The sequence below is a fragment of the Lepisma saccharinum genome, chromosome 13 (genome assembly GCF_977018435.1).
Source record: "Lepisma saccharinum chromosome 13, izLepSacc3.1, whole genome shotgun sequence".
In the NCBI taxonomy this organism is placed as follows: domain Eukaryota; kingdom Metazoa; phylum Arthropoda; class Insecta; order Zygentoma; family Lepismatidae; genus Lepisma; species Lepisma saccharinum.
In genome coordinates this window covers 82,042,178-82,064,465 of record NC_139241.1, presented here as the reverse complement: position 1 = coordinate 82,064,465, position 22,288 = coordinate 82,042,178, and the positions used below count along the sequence as shown (strand labels likewise).

At 40.2% G+C, this 22,288-nt stretch overlaps 1 protein-coding gene across 1 annotated transcript; it reads right to left on the bottom strand.

The window, feature by feature from the left end:
- Positions 1-3,086: 3,086 nt before the first annotated feature.
- On the bottom strand, positions 3,087-21,584 carry LOC145997085 (2-acylglycerol O-acyltransferase 2-like). The gene is made up of 6 exons (XM_083133704.1): positions 21,430-21,584; positions 14,799-15,029; positions 13,376-13,641; positions 8,240-8,414; positions 5,799-5,998; positions 3,087-3,391 (listed from the first exon to the last, which is right to left on the bottom strand). Exons 2-6 carry the CDS (start codon positions 15,017-15,019, stop codon positions 3,240-3,242), a joined length of 1,014 nt encoding a protein of 337 aa, XP_082989830.1. The 5' UTR covers positions 15,020-15,029; positions 21,430-21,584; the 3' UTR covers positions 3,087-3,239.
- Positions 21,585-22,288: the final 704 nt, after the last annotated feature.

Sequence of the window (22,288 nt, the reverse complement as noted above, 5' to 3'; positions counted from 1 at the left end):
ATTAATGATCAAATGTCCATGGTACAGATTAATATCTGAAAAGATAAACCGCGACCTATTGTTAGTGCTATTCAAATTTCATCTCCCGTAGCTTTTCAAATATATGCCTGTCTACAGTATTTATAGCATTTCTCATACTTACTACACTAAGGCTAATATCTTGTCGGAAAATCAGTGTGAATAACTGTCAATGTGCATAAATTATTCCATGAAGTTAAAAGAGATTGAATAACAGATTTAAACCTTTGCTAAATATGGGCTTGAATGATTGTAAAAAAAATATTCGTGAGTGTATACTTTATAAGCCACACATTTGGAGAACTATACATATCAAAAACCTGGATGAAGTTTGGCTATTGTTACGCGAGGGTGTTCCAAATATGTTTACTAAATCCAGTAACTATAAAATATATCCCGATTAGGGAAATAAACTTTATTCTACATTTAATGTTGATATGTGGATCATTACGTGTGAATTCTAAAAGGAGGGAAAATAACACTTTCACATCTTGACGTCAACGATTTCATTGGTTTACGACTGAGAATTATGTTTTCCAACCTAACACAGACGTAAAGCAGGTAGGTTAGTAATTAATTGATTTAGTTTATTTTACTTCGCGTTTTGTGCCTGTTGGCTAATTTGCGAAGATGGGGATGAGTGATGAAATGATGAAATTGATGAATGGACATTCACAAACAACCAAGCCCGACCGGGATTCGAACCCGGGACCCTTGGCGTCGCAGCGCGATGTGCTAACCACTCGGCCACAGGGTCGGGCAGGTAGGTTAGTAAGAACATCATTTTATTTAACTCAAATTATTTGAATAACTTAGAGAGGTGTAAGATTTAACGTTTTGAGAAGGCACCGAAAAGTCAACCTTACTTCCACGTAGAATACCCCGGTAACTGCAGTCATGCAGGGCAACGAGGCTCTGGCGTCTGGGCCTACGGCCAGTGTAATCCTCTGTAGCAGTGGCGAAGCGCATTGTCTCTGGAAGGGTAGGCACAGGATGGAGCAGGGATTGGGGGGAGGGGAAGATGTGATTTTTTTTAACAGTAGTATGTTAAAATATAGCCCCTAGAAAATAAAAGAAAGCCAAGTAAAATAAACTAAATCTATCAATCAATTATTTCTTTTTAACTCTTTTATGCATATAATTCTTCTTCAACACGCGACATTTTTAAAAATTACGATATGATTAGAAAATGATGAAATTCTAAATGAGAACACGGACACCTTTCTGTGTAACATAACGACCAGAAAATTTCAGTAACATGGATTTTCTCTATACGTTTGCATTGTACTTAGCCCCATTTCAAAAGTAGCGTGTTTTTAGTTATGTCACTAATCATGAAAGGAAATTTCGCCTCAATATCCCTTTCCTCAAAGAAATAAAATACTTTCCCTCTCTGAATCGAGATTGGTGTGGGGCACATCCAGCAGCTAACACTTCGCGAAAAGCGGTTCCTCAAAAGAGCTGAAAGCACCAAACTGGTAACCAACTTGCATGCATTATTTGTAGTTAGAATTCTAATAATGCCTACTTTGATAGGTTAGGAGGCCAGGCTTAGAGGTGTTAGGAACACATTTTCGCTACATGTTAGCAGCTAGGTGTGCTCCGCTCCCGGCACAGCTCTGAATCTTCCATTGAAACGCTGCTTCTCAACAAGCTCTGTACGTCCACTGCCTGCTTCGTCACGCGCTCGTACACGATCGACACTCTTCGGAAGTCAGGGAGAGAGGGTGAGAGAGAGAAAAGAGGCCGGCCTCTCAGGTTACATTACAGGCGAACGCGCCCCTGAAATTATGCTTTCCCGCACGAATCATATAAGTTGTTATGGGACCAGCTGAGGCACTCTCGGTCGGGCCTCGCTGAATGCGCAGATACGGTTCCAGACAAGGTTGCAAACTTGCGGTAATTATCGGAAGACCTAGAATTTCTGTTTTCTTTTATTAAGCGTCGTTTAATGAAATTTATAAGTAATAAAATAATCCGTAATAGACAAATATATTAGGGTAGGCCCGGGCCTCATAGGACGCTTCGCCACTGCTCTGTAGGGCTGTGTGTTGTCCTGTGTTGTTGTCCATATATGAGCCTTTTTTCTAGTCCTGAGACATATACTTATTTAAGCTACATTATAGGGCTGGACTCCGTATGTGTGACGGGCGCAAATAGCCTAACTGCTGAAGCACCCACAATTCTAATTTCAATCAATTCAATCAATCATCAACTCAGAGATAAGTACGGTGCGACAAGAAATTAAATTGAAGAAAAATGATTTCGACTTTTCACAGAAATTTTACATCTCGCTGAGTTTACAACAATACAGTGCTAGAAACGGTGCTCGAAATGAGTAGGGTGCTTCAGGTAAGAAATTTTGAATCCCCAGCTAGAAAAATTTGCCTAAGTACACGTCCTACATGCTTCACTCTCTCCATGTAGGACTACAGAAGCAGCCCCTCCCTCAAAAAAACACAATATCCCGAGACAGAGTGTATGTTCCAGGAGTCTGTGGAGCAATGCAGCGCAAAGCATTGCGCGCTGCTGAAAACGGCTGGTATCTGCAACCCACATTTCCCCCTCCTTGCACTCACTTCCTCTCTCACGCGTTCATTGGTCGAGCCCTCTCGAGTCGCTACTTACGCAGAGGACTTGTTTTCGTTCGCTTGCCCCACAGATTCCCGGACAGTGTGTACATCTCTGGAAATCCGGTCGGTCGGTGAACCGGAGAGAGTTGCCAGCCCCCTGTGTTTAGGTGCGTTCAGAAAATCGTACCACTTCCCTTACGAAACCGAATCAATCTTTAAAGTACTTTCATTTCTACGACATATCTTTCGCTCGAATGAAGTGTTTGAAATGGATCATTATCCAATATTACCAACATAATCCACAAAAGTTAATAAAATAATATTTTCCGAGAAGTATTTCGTTGGATGATTATTCAATAAAAACATCCCAAACATTTCACTGTAAAGAATTGTACTCCACTGCAAAACGCATAAAAATTTTCGAAAAAAAAAATAGGACGGAGAAATTATTAATTTGACAATCAGAAGAAATGACAAGTCTTAAAATTCCTTCTCGCAATTATATTTTCCAGATATACTTTGAGCTAGTGTAAATAACCTTTTCATTTTCAAAATCGTGTCTTCGTTGGAAAACAATATACGTACAACACAGAGAGCTTTTTTATGAACGTACGTTGCCTATTATTCTTTGTAACAGAATAAGTCGTATCAAACTATAGTAAGTTCTGTACGTGAATCCAAATACTTTTCCTTGTGTTTCTCAAAAAGTTCAACTAAACGTTTCATGAATTCCTGGTGAAGAACTTCGACCATGTCGTCTGTTATCACAGATGTTTTCTCAACGTGTATCGGTTCTCCAACTGAAAATATAAATGGAAAGTAATTCAAAATATGTTAAGGTCACATTTTAAAATAGTTAAACCTGTTTAGTGTTATAACATTTAAACAGCTTCAAAACAGAGTAACATTCAGTGTTTTTTCCATATTCCCACAGCACCACTTAACATTCCCCCAATTTTCCGCAGCACTCCTTACATTTCTTCACAAAGGCCAACAAACAGTGTACATGAAAGAATGTGTTTTCTGTGACAAAGAAACACGGGAAACATTTGTAATGTTCTGAACAAGACATCGTAGTTGTATGTTATTTAGTGGGAATGGTGAGTAAATTTGTTTTTTTAAAAAATGTCCACTGTTTATGTTTAGAGTATCACAGACAACTAGTATTAGACGGACAAGTAGACTAACCTTAATTAAATCAAGAAGACTTAGGTGGGCAGGCCATGTGGCACGAATGGGAGAGGAAAGAAGAATTTACAGGATTCTTGTTGGGAGACCTGTAGGAAGACCAAGACGAAGATGGACCTAAAGGAAATCGGTAAGGATTTTAAAGATTGGATTGATCTTGCCCAGGATAGGGACAGATGGAAGGGCTTGTGTTGCTGCAGCCATAAACCTTCGGGTTTAAGAAGGCCAGAGAGTTAAGTTATTTAGTAGACTAACCTGTATATGTCATCCTGGAAGCGGAATTTACAAAAGGATAGATTTATCAAGTATCACAATACCATAGCAACAGTATAACGGAAGTATGAAGAAATCTAGAATAATACTGATCCGGGTGTAAGTTTGTACAGTTTTGTGAGAACACGAAGAATAATTCTTTATTAAGGTTAAAAGGAGAGTTTAGTTTACCACAACTAGCGATTCTTCAGAGTCTTTTGCTCACAACACAAGGAGCGAAGGGTAAATTCAATGGCAGACTCGAAGGTACTTGAGCTTAGAACTAATACGAAATTACGTGAGGATGCAATGGGGATGTGCAATAAAAAGAATAATCAAATCGCATCACATCAAGAGATACTGTACCGGAAGAAGCATGTTATTATAAATGTTGTTACCTTGTCAATATCAGATTCAGACCAAATAAACTTAAGACCATTTATGAACAAGGTGCGTAAAAGTTAATAAAATAAAATAAATATGCATTTCAGTGTATTAAATGTAAGAAATATAAAAAAATAAAGTAAAATTATTGTGGTGGGTGTAGTGTCTAGTCTCTCTCAGGTTATAATTATTTATTATTATTATAAGTTGGAAATAAAAAAAATATACACACTAGCGTATGCAGGATTTTTTGGAGCGGGATGAATTGTAAATATGCACATTAATTCATTGGTTTGTTTTACTTCCTTCTTCTGCCACTTTAGGCTAATCGTGAAGATGAGGATCAGTGAAGTTATGATGAAATTTATGAACGGACACTCACAAACATCACCTATGCCTAGGCCCATATGGAATATTATTAATAACAAACCATTAAATTTAAAAGAACAAGCTGTGCTAACCACTTCGCCACAGAGGCCGGCTAAGGGTGCATCAAAGGTGCATATTACGTAGCTGCGTTCTAGGAGAGCAGAATACACACTAAAATAATTCGTAATTTCCTTTTTTAACCTTCATTTTAAAGTCGTTCACAATTACTACTTTGATAATTCCTGGGTGTTTCCTTTGAAAATTTTGGTGTTCTCAAAATTTCATAGTGTGACTGTAGCCTCATCAGCTTCTCCTTGCGTACGCTAGTGTGTGTGTGATTCAATTTTAAGATCTGACCCACCAAATATATTGTTGTAATCTCGTCTTACCTGGGATCTGAGGTCACAGGGATGCTTCAATAATACATTTTAGGTAGAGCTTAAATATACTTGTGGGTTGAACCTGCTCCGACTAAGAGGGAAGGTTGAATTTAAAGGTTATTTACGCTTGTTCATACCTGGTAGGTGAATGATGATCTTGTCCAGATGCTTCTTGCAGACCGAATTGTGACTAATGTCAAGGTTCGATACTGTGACCCTTGACTCACTGTTCCGAGCAATCCCGCGCGAATAGCTGCATGCTTATGCAGCCGTAAACTTCGTACACCGTCGTCGTAGTTTAGTTAGTTCTAACGTGTACTATTAATATGAGAGTAATCAGCGACTAATGGGAGACTAATGAGCGCGAGCTCTGGGCGAGCTTCCTTTTATAATCTTTGGCTTCGAAAGGTTATTACACATTTCGAACACGCTGGATCATTTTAGATCCACGCATTTGCCTCTCAGTCAATGCTTCACGGAAGTTACGAAGTTTGCGCATTCTTGAGATTGCTCGCTGGTCGGACAATTCCAGTGAATAAACAAGCATAAAATATTCTCTTGACGAGGTTTTCTCGTATTGTTAATCACCATATCTCTACAATATCTAACGACGTCCATGTAATGAACAACTTACCAACTGTTGTGACAGGTCTTCTTCGAGGAACAAACCCAAACGAGTATTGTAGGAGGCCTCTTCCCAACATAAGGATGGGAACGAACCCTAGAGTCTTCCTTGCCGTGTCTTGCAATTTCCTGACAAACGAACCCTCAGGATTTGCAGGTTGGTCGAACAAGTCCGTTTCGCCGAAGGAGAACACTGGCACGAGGGAAGCTCTGAAATAAATGATAATTTTGATGCATTGTACAAAAAATCACATGGTGATTAGTAACAGATAATGGATGATTCAATAAGTTGGACTATTTTAAGGTATACAAAATAGAACCGTACTCTTTCGTTTCATTAAATCAGTCAGTTATTACTTTTATACTTTCTGTTATATTTATATACCGGGTTAGTCAAAAAGAAAGAGCAGATTTCAAAATGTTATTTCCAACAAACCATACACGGCAGAAACATAATCCGCACATCACTAGATAGACGAAGGTTCCAAGTTTGAAATTTGCTAATGACAAGGCGGCTATTCGTTAAATCTACGGTGGAATTCACGTTGCACTCGCACAATGGATTCACACTTGGCAAATTTTAGCACACAAGACGTCGTCATTTATACGCAACAAGAAAAAGAAACGTCATTGTTACTCGTAGTGCACGAACGAAACCAATTGTCGATTAATAAAACTTTGAACCTTAATCTATCCAATGATGTGCTGATTATGTTTCTGTTGTGTATGGTTTCTTGGAAATAACATTTTGAAATCTGCTCCTTCTGTTTGACTAACCCTGTATGTATGTAGGACACCATGCATCCATAACCTTGACCATTTGTGGAGGTGATGTGATCAGCACAACAATCCGGCCTCTTTTCATCTATTTATGACATGTTTTTTGGTTATGTTCGTACCTTAGTACCATTTCTGAGTTGCAGTGAACATTATGGTTTTCCATTTATGTAATAACTTTCACAAATTAACAAAACTGATATTTTTAGTATCACTCAGCAACATTTGAGTAATGTGTTTGAAAACATGAATTTTTTAAATTATTGAAAACAGAAGAATCTTGATCAGCAACTGGATGTTGCTGCGTATGTGTGTGTGTGTGTGTGTGTGTATATATAGAATGCTCACTTAATTGCGACCACCCCTTCAAACAACAAAGAACGGCCCAGCAGCTGCTCTGATCGATCACATGACCATCCCGACTGGAAGTATCGTGGTGAATGTGTAGAATGTGCGTGGTAGTCGAACAGCACACGTTAAAATGGGAGGTGGTCAGGATTTAACGTCGCTCCAAAAGGGCAGGAATGTGGATGCCCGAGCATCAGGTGCGTCAATAACCCAGACAGCGACCTACACTGGTCGGATACGCTCGTTCCAGTGCAGTGAAGATGTACAGAGAGTGGCAAGAAAATGGGGCAACGACCACCAAGAGGCAGAATTGCAAGGGTAACACCGTAGGGGAAGCGTCGAGTCAAACGGCTCGTGACAGCTGAACGCACCATCAACATCCGTGATTTAAGGGATCAATATAACAGCGGATGCACAACACACATATCCCACGCAACTGTGCGCCGCACACTGGCACGCATGAAGTTCCACAGCAGAAGACCCACTCGTTACCCAGTCCTCACGAAGCGTCACCGCAGACTTCGTTTCGCTTGGACCCACGAGCACGCTGATTGGACAGTGGACGATTGGAAAAGGATGTGTTGGTCCGATGAATCACGGTTTTTGTTACACCACTCTGACGGGCGTGTGTGGCTCCAACAGCACGAGGCTATGGACCCTTCCTGCATGGTGAGTGCTGAACATGCGGTTGGGGACGGCTGTATGGTGTGGGATTGCTTATGCTGGCATGGACTGGGACCATTGGTGTGAATGGACCGCCGTGTGACATCCGCTGCGTATCGGGATGTGCTAGGGGACCACTTACACCCCACAATGCAACACTTCTACCCAGATGGGGACGGCATTTCCAGGACGACAATGCACGGTGCCACCGAGGCGGGACTGTACTTGCTTAGCTGGAGGAACATTCCACAGAGATGCAGCATATGACCCCGATCTTAATCCCATACAGCATCTGTGGGATGTTGTGCAACGAGCTCTTCGAACCATGCATCCTGTACCGACGTCAGTTGGCTCGTTATGGAATGCCATCAGGAATATATGATGTCAAATCTCCGTGGAGACATATCAGCATCTCGTGGAATCCATGCCACGTCGTGCCCAGGCCGTTCGCCAAGCCAAAGGTGGACCAACAAATTATTGGGTAGTTGGTAGCAATTCAGAGAGCACCCAGTGTATATAATTATAATAGCTATAATCCGTATTTCCAGACATAAAACTGCTCAAGGTAGGAAAATTTAAAAAAAAATTAATTTGTACCATTACATTGCTACATGCTATATATATATATATATAATGATGTGTGTGAGATAAGTAAGGACTGACCCGCTTTTAAGGGCTGCCTTGACGAAGCCCTTCCGCTTCTTGAGCACTATTATGTAGCACCCTGGGTGGGCGTACTGTGCTTCCAAAGCTCCTCCCACTAGCAAGGTCACCGCGTTGCCACCACCAGGCTTAGTCAGGATGTACTGCAGGCTCTCCTTGGACGAAGAACACATCCCTAGAGGAAATGGTAAAACAATGACATTTAGTCAGAGGGTAGTTAGATGAATGTATTGGGTGAGGTGATCTGAATATATACGTAGTATATATTAGTTATATATAACTTAATACAGTGTGTCCCAAACTAGTGTTTACACTCTTTGAACATTAATGATGGGAACACTAATAACAGCAAGTATGAACGTTTCTTGCGTGTCACATACCTTAAAGTTATGGATGTTCATTGGCAGTAATACTTTGTCTGCAATGCAAAAGAACAGATCGACAAGTCAACAAACAGCAGATATGGTTTTCACAGGAATGGAAGCGCAGGTAGTGTCATGTTTCATGCCATCCTGTGACCATTGCTTTGTGGGGTACACACCGTTCTTCATTTTCCCAGAGGTAGAAATCTAACGGTGTTAAATTGGGAGATCTATGTGTCTTTTTTGACACTTGCTACATTGCTCAACAGAAAAAAAACAAAACCTTACATCTGCCACTTTGGGCACACGTGACAGGTACCTCTCTACGAGCGTGACTTTCCTGTCATCAGCAAGTTAGGACTCTCCTATAGCAACACCACCTTATGGTATTCAAGTATTCAGGATGCTCTTATACGACGGTCTCTTCGCCAACTGGGCATTTTGTGGACATAATTAGAAAGGAATATAAATTATATTTTGCTATGCTGCAAATAGTAAAGAAGAATGTGATTTCAGAAGATTACTAAAAATTAAAGAATAGTTATGATATATTTACTTATGAATTATGAAAAGCCAAAAAGGCAAAAGTCAAAATTATCGCCTTAGCAACCCTCAGACAGTTGAAGACTACATAGTAACCAAATCAACAAACTCCTGCTATAAAAGCGAGGCAATTTGACAGAAATATTGAGACATACAGGGTATTAGCCCGTGTGTACTCCGCTCCCACAGTCCCGCCAACCAAGACTTAGCTGTCTGAGGATCACTTTCGAAACCTGGAAGGGAGAGAGGTCTTAACCTAAACCCAACCAGGACCTTTCGTTTTATAATCACCAGCAGAGTCAGCAATAAGGCGACCCAGGGTCTTAACCAAGGTACCTAATTTTCACCGCTAACAAGATTAGACTATAATCTGTTCGGGGATAGAACTAGGGTTTTTAAAGATCCAGGAACATATAAATTTTGATGGGTTCTATTGAGTTCCGCTGTGGGACCGGAACCTTTTTTCTCGCACAATTTAAATTCGGTCCAAGTTGCGTATTGTTTCATTGATAAAAGGTTCCTTGACCGTATTTTAATTGTTCCTAAGAAATGGTTCCTGAACCGTATTTAAATTGATGCGGGGAAAAAATGTTCCTGGACCGAATTTAAATTCTTCCTGAAAAAATTTCCTGGACCGAATTTAAATTCGTTCTTGAAAAAAATGTTCCTGGACCGAATTTAAATTCATCCGCAAAAAATGTTCCTGGACCGAATTTAAATTCATTCTTGAAAAAATGTTCCTGGACCGTATTTAAATTGACCCGGAAAAAAGGTTCCTGAACCCAATTGAAATGTTTTAAATATGAAACGGTTGAATTTATTTACAATTCCTGGACCAGGATTGACCCATTAAAAGGTGCCCTCTAAAAATGTCCGCTCGTACGTTTTACATTGATATGTCACACTGCGGTTGTAGAAAGCGTAACACAGGGAATAAATAATAACACTGTTGTTCTCTCGTGGGCCAGGTTCAAAAACTCCCTTCTAGAACAGTTACTGTACATAACGCAATGGACTATATTAGTGTGGCGTCACATTGAGTTCAAACAAACCCGTCACATGTTACTCCGGCATCCGATCCAGGAACCGCAGCCAATAGGAGCCGTCGATGAGGTAACGTGAGGTTGCTGTGTTCCCAGCAGATATCACAACAAGGACGGGTATATTGCTACAACCAAGTGAAGGAACACGCGCGAGAATGGGGCTAAATGGAGAGGGGTAACGTAACTGCAGCGTTTGCGTTTCGCCCATTTCTACCGTGTACCTTAGATTCTCGATGCAGCCAGCACCTGGATTAGTCTTTCATGCTCGCAAGTGGATAATTGTTTATCGTCAGGTCCGTATTCGATCCAAGTTGCGTATTGTTCGACCCTATTTAAACTGATTCGGAAAAAAGGTTAATGGACCGTATTAAAATTGAACCTGGAATAAAGATTTCCGGACCGAATTTACATTGGTCCGGAAAAAAGGTTCCCGGACCGTATTTAAATTCATTCATTAAAAATGTTCCTGGACCGAATTGAAATACTTTGCAGATAAAAAGGTTCTTTACGGTCCAGAATCCATTTACGCTTGCTGATTTCCTCTCCTGGACCGGAATTGAATTTATTTAAAATCCCTGGACCTTTAACAACCCTGATAGAACGGATTGATTCCGACCTGTATCTCTGGCAACGGACTTAGCCTGAAGAAAGAGTCTAATATAAAAGGACCTGTGGTGTCCAAAGGAGGCGGACGCGGGTACGTGACACAGAAATGCCTACCGCCTGGTGGGCTATGATGGAACTAAAAACAACAGAATGCATATGTACGCTTACATACACACTCAATGTAGATATTGCAACTTCAAATGCAGAAGGTCCAATCATCTTTAATAGTTTGTCTGTTATTAACATTCAAAGGGTGCAAAAGCACTATTTTGGGACACACTATGGCTTAAAATTTATATAGTTTTATACATTTCAATAATATTCTTTACACAATATATTAACCACATAGATATACAGTTTGTAGTAAAATCACAGGTCTGTTGTAGGTTCGATTCCCACACCCGGCATAAATATATTTGTTTATCTGAAGACGAGAGAAGAGGTGTTTTCTCGAAATGTGGTATTAAATTTGGTATAGTTAAAAGCACTAGACAGTACAGTGGAAATCAAATCAAAATCCTGCTTTAAACGTAAATTAGATGATCTCCTTTACACATATTAAGAAATTCATTTTACACACAATCAACAAACCTAAGATAAAGTACCACGGAATTTACGAGGGTATTCCAGAAAAAAAAAATAAACTGTTTGGTTTGGAACACAAACGTCAAATGATGTGTGCAAAAAAATTATGGTACAAAAACTACATACCTTACTCTACTTTTCCACATATTCGCCATACCCATCAAGCTCTTATCATAGAGTGATACCAGTTTGTTGATACCAACATTTTACTCGGTTTCTGCCAGTATATTCAACCATGTAGTGACAGCATCTTTGAGTTTTTTAAACATGGCGAAGTACTTTCTGAAAATTTCTCGATTGCGACAGGCGCTGAGACATGAGACTAGACAGTACAGTGGAAATCAAATCAAAATTCTGGTTTAAACGCAAATTAGATTATCTCCTCCACACATATTAAGAAATTCATTTTACACACAATCAACCAAACCTAAGATAAAGTACCACGGAATTTACGTGGGTATTCCAGAAAAAAAAAAAACGGTTTGGTTTGGAACACAAACGTCAAATGGTGTGTGCAAAAAAATTATGGTACAAAGACTACATACCTTACTTTTTTTTTTCCACATATTCGCCATACCCATTCAAGCACTTATCATAGAGTGATACCAGTTTGTTAATACCAACATTTTACTCGGTTGCTGCCAGTATATTCAACCATGTAGTGACAGCATCTTTGATTATAACACCATTAAGCCTTGTTTCCATGATTATGAAAAACTAAATATGCTGACCAAGGCAGTAATTTATTTTATTAAAAACATAAACTAAAACGTAACGTTTCAACCTTCTAGCAAGGTCTTCATCAGACTCTGTATCAAGTACAAAAGTCTTGCTAGAAGGTTGAAACGTTACGTTTTAGTTTATGCTTTTAATAAAATAAATTACTGCCTTGGTCAGCATATTTAGTTTTTCAGCATCTTTGAGTTTTTTAAACATGGCGAAGTACTTTCTGAAATTTTCTCGATTGCGACAGGCGCTGAGACATGAGACTAGACAGTACAGTGGAAATCAAATCAAAATCCTGCTTTAAACGTAAATTAGATGATCTCCTTTACACATATTAAGAAATTCATTTTACACACAATCAACCTAACCTAAGATAAAGTACCACGGAAGTTACGAGGGTAATCCAGAAAAAAAAAATAAACTGTTTGGTTTGGAACACAAACGTCAAATGATGTGTGCAAAAAAATTATGGTACAAAAACTACATACCTTACTCTACTTTTCCACATATTCGCCATACCCATTCAAGCACTTATCATAGAGTGATACCAATTTGTTGATACCAACATTTTACTCGGTTCCTGCCAGTATATTTAACCATGTAGTGACAGCATCTTTGAGTATTTTTAAACATGGTGAAGTGCTTTCCGAAAATTTCTCGATTGCGATAGGCGATGAGACATGAGTCGCTTATTCAACACCCGAAACCAAGCGCCAGTCACTGGAGTGGTATCATACTGGATCACCTTCCAAGCCAAAAAAAAAGTCCAAACGAACACTCCACATGCGAAAGGTTCTGGCAACTGTCTTTTGGGACAGGAAAGGCGTCTTATTCATTGATTTTCTGCCACGGGGAGCAACAACAAATGGTGAGGCCTACTGTCAAACTCTTCAAAGTATCTGTCGTGCCATACAAAACAAACGAGGTGGTTGAATACATTGGCGGGAACCGAGTATAGTGATGGTATCAACAAACTGGTGTCATTCTGTAATAAGTGCTTGAATGGATATGGCGAATATGTGGAAAAGTAGAGTAAGGTTATGTAGTTTCTGTACCATAATTTTTTGCACACATCATTTGTCGTTGGTGTTTTACACCAAAACGTTTCTTTTTTTCTGGACGACCCTCGTATATTTACCATTAACTGAATAACAAAAAATCAATCAATTGCTGACGAATTTTCCTACTTCCATTGAAGAACTCATGTTTTACTTCCTTTGCCCCATATACATTTAATTATGACGCTGGTAGGGTGTATAAAAAACACGTACCCATGCTGAGAGCCAGTTCCCTTAGGCCAGGGATGAAGAAGTTGGTGTGCAAAGTGATCATGTGGGTTGTTATCCCAGGGAACGTCTCCTTGTAATTGAGGGCATTCGTGGTGAAACTCCCGAAGGCTCCAGAGCAAACGATTCCGTGGGGGAAGCAGCACAGCAAGTAGTTCCTGCTGGGATCGAGTTCCACCGTCTTCACAAGCTGCAGGGGGAAGTAGTCCCGATAGTACTTCCACCATTTAAGATCTCTCATTCCCTCGCTCCTGCAAGTAGCGGTCGATACTATTATGAGAAATCACATGCAATTTTACATGCATAATTTTGTATTTAATGAATAGATATCTATATATAGCTTGGAACAGTGGCGGCGATTTGGTTCCAAAACCGGGGGGGCAGGGTGCCAAAACTGGGGGAGGGGGCAAAGACAGTATATTTCCCTTTGTAGATAGGGTTTAGCATAGTGTGGGGGCAAACGTGGCGAAAAGTGGGGGGGGCGGGCAACTGCCCCCCTTTCCACCCCTAATCGCCGCCACTGGCTTGCAAGTATGTTTTTCAACAAGCTGACAGAAAATTAGATTTTAGGGTTGCTAACCTTTGTCTAGAAATAGTAACTAATTGAATATTTTAACTTTTGGAAAATACACAATCAATATTTATTTGTAAAGTAAAAATAACATGAGCATCAACGTAATTTTAAAGAATGATTAGAATTTCTGGTGCGGTTTAAATAGTACTATAGGTACGTATTTATAGTTATATTACCGGCAGTGTTTGACACTATTGCATGAAAAATCATTCTAAAAATATTGGAGTGAAAGTTTTTTGGAAATGATACGTTTCGTGACAATATACGATTGGCTGTTGGCTGTGTGATAGTCAATCAGTATGTGCTCTCTTATTTTGAAAGTCATTTTTATGGGTAAATTCTTGTAACTCACAATTTGATAAGAATACGAAACACACACACACAAGGCGACGTCAGTGGCAGAGTGTTTAGCACAGCGCGCTAAGATGCCAGTGGTCCTGTGTTCGAATCCAGGCCTTGACATGGGTGTTCTTTGTGGGTGTCCCTTCATCAATTTCATCATGTCATCGCACGTTCTCATATTCGAGATTAGCCAAAAGTGGAAGAAAAGCGAAGCAAAATAAACCATGTCAATCAATCATTGAATCGTATATTCAACATCTTTTCTCTATTTCACAAAATGTACACGTCGAAGCTTTAAGATGAAGCTATTCTGACATGAAGGTATGAAGATGATCGACATTTCACTATTATGTATACATGTAAGGCTACACGTATATATTGCGTGTGTAAATCTCGCGTTTGCATCGCAGCATCAACAATGTAACAGTTAAGATGCGGCAATGAGACAATGTGGGTGGGATGTATGCTTATATTCTCACGGCAAATACTTACATCCTACCACCAGTTACACATATGTTCCTGTCGTAGGCAACCCACGTGGCGTAGAAGATGGGGATGAAGAAGTATCTGGTGAAGAGAAGGCAGACCATGACGAACGTGCAGAAGAAGCCCAATCCGATGAAGGCGACGATTGCGAAGTACACAGAGAGCACCTGAAGCCTCCTGTCCAGGGGGATGTCAATCGGCGCCCAATGGATGCCTAGGAATTTCATTTTGAAATCTCTGAAATGAGAGGGCATTAGTTCATATTTGCTCATGCAACCACTACGACGCAGAAAAGCTCACGCACAATTGATTTATACCTCGCAACTTTGGATGCCGCTGGGTTATCCTTCCGCGAATAAACTTCTATGCATTATGGTCCCATGAAAATGTAAAATGACACATGAAGTTGATATTCCAAACATGCTTTATGAAGTTTGTCATTCATAGCTTGAATGCTCTCGGAACAGGGTGCGAAATTATTGGAGGCTGGGTAGGTGGTGAAAGATTTTAATTTACACACACACACTCACACCCCCCCCCCCCACACACACACACAATTAAATATATAATTGTTATATGTTATACATATTTATTATTACATGTAAATATAAATCACAAAATATTTAATATGTATAAATTTGAATGAATCTATTTCTTACTTTTATGTACATCAGATATTTATAAAGCAGCAAAGTAATTCCGTTACCAACTGGTCAAAAATTTCAATAAATTACAAAATAAATGAAATAGCTTTATTACGTAATTCAATTTGATTTCATACTTTTTCCTACCTTGCATTCTCGTTTTACTTTTGTGTTGGCGATTAGTCAAAAGTGGCAGAAAATAGACGTAAAATCGTATCACGCCAGGGGCGTGATTCGAATCCGGCACCCCTGGCTCGATAGATTCATCACTTCACCAAAGGGGTCCGACTGAAGCGCTGGAAGTACTAGCTTGATACAAGCATATTACACCGGCGACCTTCAGCGGATCTTCAAACTCCGCTGACAAAGGAATCAACAGGAAATCATATGAAATAAAATAAAGTCAGCTTTATGCAAAAACAGGGTGGCCACTCTAGGACCATGATAAAATTCAAGTATAATTCCCTGTTTTCAAGGTGAACTTTCCAAAAATTCAAGGGTACAAGCAGACGTTTTCTCTACGTCAACGTATTACGAATCTCATCATTAATACATATGCACACACAAATATACCGTGCGTTCATTTCGATCTTCAGCCGAGAGATCGGGAGAAGCGTGGCGGAGATGCCGACATTTGCGGCCTGTAATGCCCACCTATTTTTATGGACATATGCAGACATTTATATAAATATTGCAAAACGAGCACTAACCTGTGTTATAAGAGTTGTTCAAACTGATGTCCACCTACATTCACACATTCCTCGCATCGTTTGATGAAATTTTGATACACACGCAAAAGTTTTTCTTCCGTAATTCTTCCAGTTCTGCCCTTATATTGTCTTTTAGTTCGTCGATGCTATGAGGGTTATATCGGTAGACTCTATGTTTGAAGGTTACCCACAAATAAAAGTCACAAACATTAAGATCTGGAGAACGTGAAGGCCATAAACCTCTAGAAATTATTCTGTCATCAAACACCTCCCTTATAGCGTCCAAAGAATCAGCGCCGGTATGGGCTGTGGCCGAATCTTGTTGAAAATACCCATATTGTCTCTCATTATCTGATAACAACTGAAATTTAGAAGTGATAGCGAGGTTATAGCAGCTGCCGAACAGTTTTTTGCAGACCAGGAGAAATCTTTTTTTTTTTTTTTTTTGGAGGGGTTAGAGAAGTTGGAGCAACAAAGTGCCAAGTGTGTAGACTTTCGGGGAGAATACGTTGAATAGCCTGAAACTTTCGTGCCTGTAGCTAAAGTCCTTCTGGGTCGGGCCGAGAACTTATCAGCCCCCCTCGTAAGGTGAACCTTGCGGCTGGCATTCCAATCGTCTCACTGACACAACGCACATACACACTGCAATAACACAAACAAGTAACGGCAAGTAACCAAGAATAACACTCTGGCTCACAGTACGAAATTAACACGCTCTTGGTTTACATCTGCTCGCCACTATATTCAAAGCTCTGTCTTCATCTAGTCGCGAAGGAACAAAAAACTCGAGCTCGGAGATTTCGGAAGCTCACGAAAACCATTGACTTTTAACGGTTTCGTCTGCAGCGCAATCTTGATACAGTGTTGCACATTCGAAACCTCCAAACGATCCCCATCGACACAAAACTCTTTCAAGGATATAAACTTAAGCAGGACGTTACTGGTCAAAACTATGATTAAAATGTTTTATTATCTGTGGCTCTTAACATCGTTTCTAAAGCGTATTTATTTGTGTGATGAATTACAGAAGAACTTTTGCTTGTTATAAAACAGGTTAGTGCTCGTTTTGCAATATTTATATAACTGTCTGCATATGTCCATAAAAATAAGCGGGCATTACAGGCCGCAAATGTCGGCATCTCCGTGAGCGCCGCCCGCCACGCTTCTCCCGATCTCTCGGCTGAAGATCGAAATGAACGCACAGTATTAACAATATAAAGGGTCTGATTCCTATGTATCCAAAAACTCTAAATCAATTAAATGAAAAGGTACATATATTTAAAATATTTAATTTAATGTACGGAGTTTACATTTGCAATTCCACATATTCCGACTCGAAAAACATCGTCAAACACACGTGACGGATGTTACGGGATATACTAATCTACGAAAATTTGTTAATTGTGCAAGACCTTCAAACTCAAATGTTTCTATTCAACTTTAGGATATCTTATCTTGCGATAATACTTCGTCTGTGAGATAGGCTGTTCTGCAAAAGACACTAAAAAAGTAAACGGATTGAGAGAATTCTCTTTTATTTTCCCCGCAGCTTTATTTCCCTTCCTCGGTAAAAATAAAACCTATACTGTGAAAAACTTGCGTCGGAGCATTTATAAATATGTATAAATTCAATGGGACTTGAATTGATTGTAATTTTGCACGTCTACGGAGAAAAATTCACGTACAATTCACGCGGAATTCCCTGATCCAATAATTGACGCAGAATTCAAGGATTCACGGTGAGTAGCTACCCTGAAAAAGTAAGGTTAACGACAGGATGGAACTGCCTCAACGGCTTTAACGATCGGAAATTTGAATCCCCTTTAAATAGATCGCGATAACAAATCTCAGCCCGAGTTGTAGTCCGAAAGTGATAGAGTAAACAGTGGTTGTCTCCAAGTGATAGATTGATTGATTGATTGATTGAAATGGTGTTTTAAGTCCACTTTATGCACAGTAAGGCTAATCGGGAATGGACCTACAGTTTAAAGTGGGATCCGAACCACTTGTGCCTCCACCGGGTATCGAACCCGGGACCCCATGATTACAAAGCGACGACGGTGATAGATTGAATATCGGTGCTACGCTAGAGTTATAAGCGGGGAGTTGAGCTCCCGAAAGACGTTTCATTTCAGGACCGTGCCTTATCTACCAAATCAGCGGAGACGATCACCTCTACAGGAATCTACAGGTAAACGAACATCCTTTCTATTGTTATCATGACCCCGCCCTGTCCAGTCAATAGAAGTGTTAAATCTTGAATGTTCTTCGTGTTCTCCTTGTTTCACAGGGGTGAGTCCCCTTACATATAGAAGGTACCTCTCGTAGAGGCGAGTTGCTTTTAGGTTGGCACAGCCTAGATTCCGAAAAACCAGTATGGGGTTTTATACGAAATAAAGCAAATAAATTAAGAGTTTTACTCTTATTGTGCATACATTGTTTATAGTATTATATTTGAAATCAAAACTAATTTCTTGTCTTTGTTGTTATTTTGTTTAAAGAAAAAAGTCTCCCAAGGACATTTTTAGTGGGTGGGGGGATTTTTAGGCCATGATGGTTTCTGAGAAAGTTACACAGTGTACATTGTGTGCGGTGGTTGTCACTCATGGCCAAACATAATAACAGTATTGTATTCAGTCCACCAAACTTTAGGAGTGTAAGAGATGACCTTCTGGTAAGGTACACCCAAAAGTCAACCTCACTTCCACGTAGTACACGCCGGTAACTGCTTCTTGCAGGCCAACGAGGCTCTGGCGCCTAGACCTAGAGCCAGGAAAATCATCTGTAAGGCCGTGTTGCCATGTGTTTTTCCTTGTGTGTGCTGAGTGGGCCTCGGGTTTTTATAGGTAAAGACGTTTTATCTTTTGAAACAGTAGAGTTTTTAATTCTTGTTAAGTAATGAATGAATGGATTAGTTTTAAAAATTGAGTGAGGAAGTTTTTAAATAGATATATCTTATTTTCTAGTTGGTGACCTGTTCTCAATTTTGTATTAGTTAAGGGGCTTATACCCCCGTATAGCCTATGTGCTGATATGCCCATAATGTAAAGAAATCAATCCACCACATTTTGTTTCAGCTGCAGTAGCTTTTGAGACAGAGACGGTCAACACAAACAAACGAACAAACAGATGAACACAATCAGAGCTTCAGTTTTGCTTTTACTACACTAAAAACCGATAATCACGTCAAGATTCCTCCACTTATTTCCTCTTGACAGTAACTTAACATGGAAAAACACACCTAGCTTCTGTTACGATATAGCTAGTGCTTTTGATTGTGTTGAAGACAATAGGAAAGGTGTGCATGAATTGTATTTCCTTGTTGTGTGATGCTTGATTGTCGAAAGTACACTCTGTTTAATGATAGTGCATTCCATACCGTAAAGCCATTGTTACCTACTGAATTACTCTCCAACGTTCTCTGCTTTATAAAATTTAACCTATTGAAAATGGCATTGACCTCTATTGTGCTGTACTATCTAATACTGTGTTAAAATGCTCGTGGCAGTTTCTGAATCTACGTTTTCGTTTTGTGTCCACTTTATGTACAGAAAGGCTAATCTGGGCTGGGCACACAGCTTATAGTGGGATCCGAACCGCTATGTGCCTCCACTGGGTATCGAACCCGGATCCCCTTGATTACAAGGCGACGACGTTACCATTACGCCATCGAGGAGACCCACAGCAGTTTTCACACTATTGTACAGTTTGGTAGTTAACTATAATAAGTATGGGGCCTCCTCGATGGTGCAGTGGCTGCGTCGCCGCCTTGAAATCAAGGGGTCCCGGGTTCGATACCGGAGGAGGCACATAGGGTTCGGATCCCACTTTAAACTGTAGGTCCAGTCCCGATTAGCCAACTCAATCAATCAACTATAATAAGTGCAACTTTTTGAAAAATATATATATTGTGCACACTACTGTTATTTATAATTTTTGGCTATTGGGAAATGTTCAAACTCTCAGTGCTGTAGGCCTACTGTCTGTAAGATGTATAGCTAAATATTCTGTCTCCCTTCCACCGGTCTGTCCCCCTGCTTGGGTGTGTGTTTGATTGATTTGGTTTATTCTACTTCTTCTTTCTGATACTATTGGGTAATCGCGAAGAGAGAGAGAGAGGATGGATGATGACAGAGGCGTCTCGTGAACGCATGCGGTGAATGCTGCGCATGTGTCATTTGTGGGAAAAAGGACAACTTGCTCTGCGACGACATTCATGAGCATCTCTACATTCTAATTTCTTCATATATAAGAAGTATTTATTTTATGAGACCTCTGAACTAAGCTTATATTACATTTCTTGGATCTGAAGTGACGCATGCGTCAATTGTGGGAAAATAATTATTACTTTCTTTCACTTCAGATCCAAGAGCTTAGTTGAGCGCTCTCGTGTAAAATAAATACTTCTCCTATATGAAGAAATTAGAATGTAGAAATGCTCATGAATATCGTCTCAGAGCAAGCTGTCCTTTTTCCCACAATTGACGCATGCGCAGCATGCACCGCATGCGTTCACGAGACGCCTCTGGATGGTGATAACATTTTATGGATGAAGGGGCAATAAACACATGGGTCAGAACAGAAGGCTTCACACAGTAATATACTGGCTATAAGTCCAGACGCCAGAGCGTCGTTAGTCTGCAAAATGCAACCCAGGCTGTATTGCGTGGGAGTGAGATTGACATTTTGCGCAGAGGCGGCAATTTCAAATAAATAAATATTTGAGGGGGGAGACTGACAACAATATATTTTTTTAATGTATAACGTATGTACTTCTTGAATTTTGAGGGGACAGAAAGCACTTCACCCTATGAACGTCCGCAGGATTCTTTCCAGGGAGGGGCAAGCAAGGTTTTCCGTGGGGGAAAGGGGGAAACGAGGCAAATTTCCCCCCATAATAGTGTTGTCCCCTCCAAAAACGTTAAAGTTTTTAAATAACTAATTTATATTATTGTGACTGAAATGAAATATGTGTGAAATATTTTATTTTTTGTATTATTTTCATTTTCCAAGGGATGTCCATGCTCCCCCTCCCTAAGTCGGCGCCTATGGTTGGGTGTCTTGAGGGAAGATCACTACTTACCCCTTGTTGTGGGGGCGAGGGTGTATGTGTACTACTTAGGTATACTTTGAAATCAGGAGGAGTCTTTATGCTCATATATATTACTGATGGTCTTAAGCCACCTGTGTGACATTTTCCAATATTGAAATTCATTATCTACAGTTCTAAGATACACAAGAAAGCGATAAAAAAAATGCTGATAAAAAATATATGATTCCTACCTTATTCTCCTTGTAGCATCACTCTGATGAACATGCAGGCAGACAGCTGTTACAGGGAGTGCCACCGAAGGATGCAAGCACTCTCAGACCAAGGACGGTCCTTCATTCACCTCCGCCAGCACTGAGAGCCTGTGTCCACGTGCAGAGACACAAGAACAAGTCATCGCCTTATGGGAAGCATGTTTGCCCGGTTCTTATCTATTCTTGATTACACTTCCAACATTTTTCACAACTCATTCCCACATTAATCACAGCGGTCACACTCCTTGTGTATACTTTATGGACTCAAGTTCAAATACAATTGCACGTTTTACGTTTCCTGTTAAGAAGGCCATTGGCAATTCCATAGAATGGTTGAACCATGCTGAAAATGCAAGAACCGCCGACCTCCGAGGCGGAGTGGTTAGCACAGCGCGCTATGACTTCAGGGAAGGTCGGGTTCGAATCCCGGCCTGGGCAAGGATATTCTTCCTTAGTGTTCCTTCATTCATTTCATCGTCTCATCGTCTTGTTTGCGATTATCCGAAAGTGGCAGGAAAGCGAAGTTAAATAAACCAACCAATCAATCAAAAAGCCAAAACTATGAAGCTGGGAAAAGGTAAGTGGGTTCGGGGATTGAATTAAAGCTCCTGGGGTCTGCTTTCATACACTGTGAATTCCTTTCGAGCTGGATAACAAAGTTTCCTGGTTCGAATCTCGGCCCCAAATGTCAACCTTCCTGTAGTATACCCTGGACTACATTTTGCAGACTAGTGAGGCTCTGACGTCTGAACTCACAGCTAGTACAATCCTCTGTGAGGCGCCATACGTTTGTGATTGCCCCTTCATTCATTCATCCCCAACTTCGCGATTAGCCAAA